Source organism: Oculina patagonica, chromosome 4 (assembly GCF_052425735.1).
Source record: "Oculina patagonica isolate OP01 chromosome 4, crgOcupat, whole genome shotgun sequence".
Classification (NCBI taxonomy): Eukaryota; Metazoa; Cnidaria; class Anthozoa; order Scleractinia; family Oculinidae; genus Oculina; species Oculina patagonica.
In genome coordinates, this window is record NC_135761.1 from 8,576,495 (window position 1) to 8,582,494 (window position 6,000).

General features: G+C 37.4%; 2 protein-coding genes across 2 annotated transcripts; both read left to right on the forward strand.

The window, feature by feature from the left end:
- Nucleotides 1-1,200: 1,200 nt before the first annotated feature.
- LOC144652189 (melanocyte-stimulating hormone receptor-like) lies at nucleotides 1,201-2,347 on the forward strand. The gene has a single exon (XM_078512203.1). The coding sequence runs from the start codon at nucleotides 1,213-1,215 to the stop codon at nucleotides 2,110-2,112; it is 900 nt and encodes a 299-aa protein (XP_078368329.1). The 5' UTR covers nucleotides 1,201-1,212; the 3' UTR covers nucleotides 2,113-2,347.
- Nucleotides 2,348-2,863: 516 nt separating this feature from the next.
- Nucleotides 2,864-4,238, forward strand: LOC144652190 (melanocyte-stimulating hormone receptor-like). Its single transcript, XM_078512204.1, has one exon. The coding sequence runs from the start codon at nucleotides 3,134-3,136 to the stop codon at nucleotides 4,043-4,045; it is 912 nt and encodes a 303-aa protein (XP_078368330.1). The 5' UTR covers nucleotides 2,864-3,133; the 3' UTR covers nucleotides 4,046-4,238.
- The last annotated feature ends 1,762 nt before the right edge of the window (nucleotides 4,239-6,000 follow it).

A 6,000-nucleotide genomic window follows, 5' to 3' on the forward strand; every position in this document is an offset into this window, starting at 1 on the left:
AAGCGTTTAGAGTTTGGAATAGGGTTGGTTGTTCCCGTAATCCAAATTTACTCACATTGGTTTTTAAAAAACATTTTTATTATCAATTCAATTGTCTGTGCTGAGTTAGAGATTTGATTATTAAGTCGAGCAACAATGGGCCTGCGCTTGTGCAACTGGACATGACTACTCCTATTAGGTAGCTAAATACCTCACACTGTAAGCTGATTCCATAAAAAATTGCACGTGTTCTCAGACCAAGACTGCACAATAGATATTTATAGTGAACACGACATGTCGCCTCGTGTGACATGCGACAAACTCTGTCGCTGCGACAGAATTTTGTCGCCGCGACGTGTCGCATGAATTCAAACTGGTTTGAATTTGTGCGACACATCGCAGCGACAAAATGAGCGATAGCAGCGTTGTCGCAGCGTGTGTACACGTCTGCGACAAGTTGCTGCGACAAAATATGAATTAACCAATGAGAGCGCGTCATGTATTTTCGCCATATTGAAGATGGAAAACTAGTTCCCACTCTTCCAAATTCGCTGTTTGTGCACCAAACAAACACCTTGTTGCAGCGACTTGTTTGTAAGCAGTACACACGGAGCGACTTGTCGCAGCGACCTGTCGCTGCGACTTGTCGCATAGTGTGTCCCGACCTTAAGGCTTCATAGCTCAGTTGGTAGAGCAACGCACCGGTATCGCGGAGGTCATGGGTTTAAATCCCGTTATAGCCTTGAAATATTTTTTTCAGGCTAACAAATTGCAATTGCTATTGCTTACACACTGCGAGCATTACCGTTCTTTCATTTCAACTTTAACTAAAGAAGCAAACCGACTGATCTAACATTCAATTAAGCGTTCACAACCTTCGTTCAGATCCAGATTAAATAAACCCTCCAGTCGTTCTAACCAGAGACAACAATACACCAAAAATTGCTCTTTTAACCATTTTAAAATGAGTCACAAAAAATAAGATAAGCGTAATAATTATGCAAAGCCAGAACAACGCAAATACAAATTGTTTCAGCGTTAGTAACGTTGCGATTGGTCAAGAGGATCTGACTCTAATATAATAATTGAAAGCTAGTGCTATGTTCATGCATTTGTTTTACAATTCTGATATTGACGTATTCAATTGTATATATATCGAATACCAGCTGCCACATTAATCATTTACAACATGTAGGTTGGTTATGTTCTTTGCATTCATTGACAACTGTAAATATGAACAATACCAACCTAAATCACTTGAGCTGCTCCTATCTGAACGTAAACTTGGAGAAAACGAAAGACACGTTTATCGCAAGTATTATAACTTGTATCCTTAATGCAGTTTTTTCTCTAATAACTTCTACTGGGAATTTCACTATCCTACATGTCATCTGGAAAAAGCAAGAACTTCACTCGCCATCTTTCTTCCTTTTGTTTTGCCTCGCATCTTCGGATCTCCTCGTTGGACTGATCTGCCAGCCATTTTTCGTGGCGTATCAGATTGCCGAACTTGTAGACAACTTTAGAGCGTACTGCGCCTTAAGAATGATTCAGAACATATCTGGCTGGATAACGGCCGGTGCTTCATTGGCAATTTTAAGCGCAGTCTCTGTTGACCGACTTCTTGCTTTAACCCTGCATCTTCGATACAGCACCATTGTTACCGTTCAAAGAATATCACAAACTGTTTTTGTCTTCTGGATCTTATCTGTGACAATCGTCATGTTAAGATTTTGGATTCGCCAGTGGATCATCCTTCCTGTGGTAATTGTCGGTACAAGTTTCCTAGTTACAACAATGAGCACCCTGAAAATATTTAAGATCGTTCGCAGACATCAGCGCCAGATAAGTCAGCAGCAGCAAAGCGTTCAGTTCAACACGGTAAACGTGCTCAAATGTAGAAAATCTGCTGTGACTGTACTTTACATATACGGTTTGTTCTTGATTTTCTACGTTCCATTTTTGTTGACAATGATTGTGGAGGCATTCACTGGATACACATTAAAAGTGAAAATCGCCTATGACTACGTGACAACTGTCGTTTTTATTAATTCTTGCTTAAATCCACTTGTGTATTGCTGGAGAATTGGAGAAATACGACGTGCTTTTAAGAATGCACTGAGGAGAAACTGAGAGAAAACCACAGTACACAGTTGATAGGGGAACAACGTACAATTTTAAAGTGCAGACCGAATGTGTTTCCCGTTCAACCTTCGATTCTGTTTGCGTCTTACTTTTTAAACGGAATGGACGAAATGACGTAACATCGAACTAATGAATTAAAATCTGTAAAGCGAAGCAGGTCAAACAGCTTTTGTTAAAAAAATGTTAAGTTTAGTCTAGCTGCAAACTGTAAATTCAACTGACAACTTTTGTAAGAGCAAAATATAAGAGATTCTTCATTTCTTCTGAATCTCGCAAAGGAAAGAAAAAACCGGACATTTAGAGTGTATACGGCTGTTAAAATTTCCTGTTCAATAAAATTTTTTGTAGTATCGAAAGCCGATGCGCGTGCAACTGAACATGTTTACTCCAGGTGCCCCGGGCGATTACCTCTCGCGTCAATTATCCTAATTAGTATGGTTGAGCTCGGAAATGGCTTAAAAAGGTTTTTTCCCACTTAAAAACATTAATGACTGAGCAAATCATTTAATATATTGCTGCACAGGGAGTTTTTTTTATCCAATTTTGTGAATCCTATTCAGACTAGGAGGCGGAACTTGACCACACGGAATTAGTACTTTTATTATTTAGGCAATTGCCACCGCATTGCATGTGAAAAATTTCACATGGAAAGTCATTATCGTTCGCGGAACTTGATGTTGTCATTGCAAATGCATTTTAGCAGGCACGTTACCGCATTACAATTCAAAATTTGAAAGTTTCTTCCAGACTGTTCCAGCTGCCGTTTCCGGCTTGCCGAAGTCTGTTTTTTTTATAAAGTCGCGACAATATTTTAATTTTTGCGAACTTGCCTTTCGTTAAGTTATGTCCTCTTCAAGCCCGGTCTATTCTCTTATCGACAATAACTTTTAACCAATGAGGGTGCGAGAACTTTCTCACTTATTGTTTAAACAATTATGGCACACAAGGCATATGGCACCTGCATTAAAGATATGTTATTTATACATGTAGGTGGGAAGTCATCTTCATCATGAACAAGACCGAGGAAAGTCTTCCATCTTGCTCCTTCTTAGACTTAAATTTGGAGCAAACGAAAGATACTTTTATTGCGGGTATTACAACATGTATTCTCAATACAGTGTTTTCTATGTTAACAGCTTCTGGGAATTTTATTATTTTACATGTCATCTGGAAAAAGCAAGAACTTCATTCGCCATCCTTCGTCCTTTTGTCTTGCCTTGCTGCTTCGGATCTTCTGGTTGGACTGATTTGTCAGCCTTTTTATGTGGCGTATAAGATTGCCGAACTCGAAGACAACTTTAGCGCGTATTGTGTCTTAAGAATGATATATAGCATAACTGGTTGGACAACGTCTGGCGTGTCTTTGTTTATTTTAAGCGGAGTCTCTATTGATCGACTTCTTGCTTTAACCCTTCATTTACGATATAACATGGTTGTAACTGTCCGTCGGGTGTTTCAGACCGCTGTTTGTCTTTGGGTCTTTGCAACAGCTGGGGTTATATCGCAGTTTTGGATGAACAAGTGGATTATCCTTCCAGTGGTGACATTTGCTCTGACTTTTCTTGTTATTACAGTGAGCACCTTGAAAATTTTTCAGATCGTTCGAAGACATCAGCGCCAGATAAGCCAACAGCAGCAAAGTGTGCAATTCAATGTAGTTAACGTGATCAAATGTAGGAAATCTGCTGTGACTGTAGTTTATGTGTATGGATTGTTCGTAATATTCTATCTTCCATTTTGGACGACGATGTTCGTGGAGACTTTTTTTGGATTTACATTAACGGTGAAAATCGCCTACGAGTACGCGACAACTGTTGTCTTTATTAACTCCTTCTTAAACCCACTTGTGTACTGCTGGAGAATTGGGGAGGTTCGACGTGCTGTTAAGAATACACTAAGGAATAGCTTATTGTATAGCTGAGAATTCCATTTTTGGTAAAGTCAAGGACACAGCTTAAAAGCTGCAATTTTGGGAATTTTTTAATGTCGGGCAAGAAAAATAATGTTGAGGCAACGGCTGAGTAAACATCATGAGATAACTGATTAAACCCTCAAAAGCTAAAAGAAAATTAAATAAATGTTTTTGTAAAAATTGTCAGCGAACATGGCCGAATCTGATCACTGTAAGTGATTGCGCTCTTCCTTCTACACTTTTATGCATATAAAATTAAGAGGAGAAGGGGGGTATATTTAGATAAAAAACGGAATTACTTAAAATGGACCGAACAAAAAAGTATCAATATGCTTGATCATTTAATCCGGCAAGCGGAAGGTTAACTGCCATGTAGGTTGATAATTAATAATATATATGCTTTGTATTTATTTAGCATGGCATCCTGTATTTTGCCTATCGAGCCATCATAAAATTAAAACACCAAATATCTTTGCCTTTACTGTGGTAGTTGAACTGTAAGTTTCCCAACCTCAAACATTATTTTTTCCGCAGTGTATAGTCGGTTTGTTTTGTGCTACAGGTCCGTTTTTCCATGACTTCATTATATTAAATTTTTGCTAAAAAGTTTGAATTTAATTTACTTTAAAGGTTTTTCATTTCAAGATAAGGTGGCCTATTTTTGCTACGCAGATAAGAATGACATAAAAAGCTCTTCGCATCCTGAGTATTGCTTCTTCTGCCAAGCAGCGTTTTCCGTGTCCATTCACTCCATCCCCATAGCAACCGGGTGTATTTTGTAGTTTTAACCCTGCTTTGCTTTTTTTCTTTTACCCCCAGTACAGGTGTTACCACCCTCTTCCTATTTATGTTTTTGTAAGTAAATAGTGGGTTTTTGAGAGAAATATTAACACCTTGGGTGTTACCGGTTTTCTAAGATCGTTTGGTTACTTGTGGTGTTTTTAATTAAACGTGGGAAATCACTCTTTGTATTCTTTGAAGTTTTTATTACAAGTGACAAAATTTGTTTGTCTTGTTATCTGTTCGCTACTTCTTTATACCTCTAATTACTTTTTGCGACATGTAAATTAGTATTTTAAAATCCTTTCATAATTTTTTTTACAGAAGTCGAGCAATAGCTTCAGTGTTTTCATTAAAAATATTACTAAAATATGCGGATGTGATACCAATGGGTGTGTTTTAAACGTGACGTTTATTTGCGTTCATCTTTATATGAGACATTAACGAACAACGAAAAAAAAAATCTTCTAGTCTTGTTAAGATTTGCAGCCATCATTACAATAATCAGTTGAATGTACACTTGAACTGGACTCGTATTTCTAATGCAAGTATTCTAACATGTATCCTTAATTCCGTGTTTCATTTGAAACGTTAAAATCCACTCAAAATTTTATGTCTTCTTATCACCTGGAAAATGCACCATCTTTCATTTTCTTTTGTTTTGTCTCACAGCTTTGGATTCCCTCGTTACAGTTATTGACCAGCCATTTTTCTGAGTGTATCACCGAACTTGCAGAAATATATGTACGAGTAATGTGTCGCTTATAACATTTTAAAATAAATGTTTACGAGTGTTTAGACTTGGACTTACAAGCATACTGAGGTAACATTCAATTTCCTTAGAATTCACAAACTTCATCCAGACACATTTTTTTAAAAAAAGAAACTTTATTTTTCTAATTAGAGCGGGCAACGAACTGAAAAAAAAGTCGTTGTTATTACCATTTTACACTGAGTCATTTACAAAACGATTAGCGAAGTATGAGAAGTCAGAACAGCGTAAACATAAACTATTCCAGCGTTATTTAAGTTGCGATTGGTCAAGAGGAACTGACTCTAATCAACAGTGCATAGATTCGTGTGGTTGTTAAATTGATTGGATATCAGCTGACACACTCATCATCACCAAGAATAAAGTTTTTTATCTGTTCCTTTGCATTTATTAACAGTCAAACAGTCTGTAC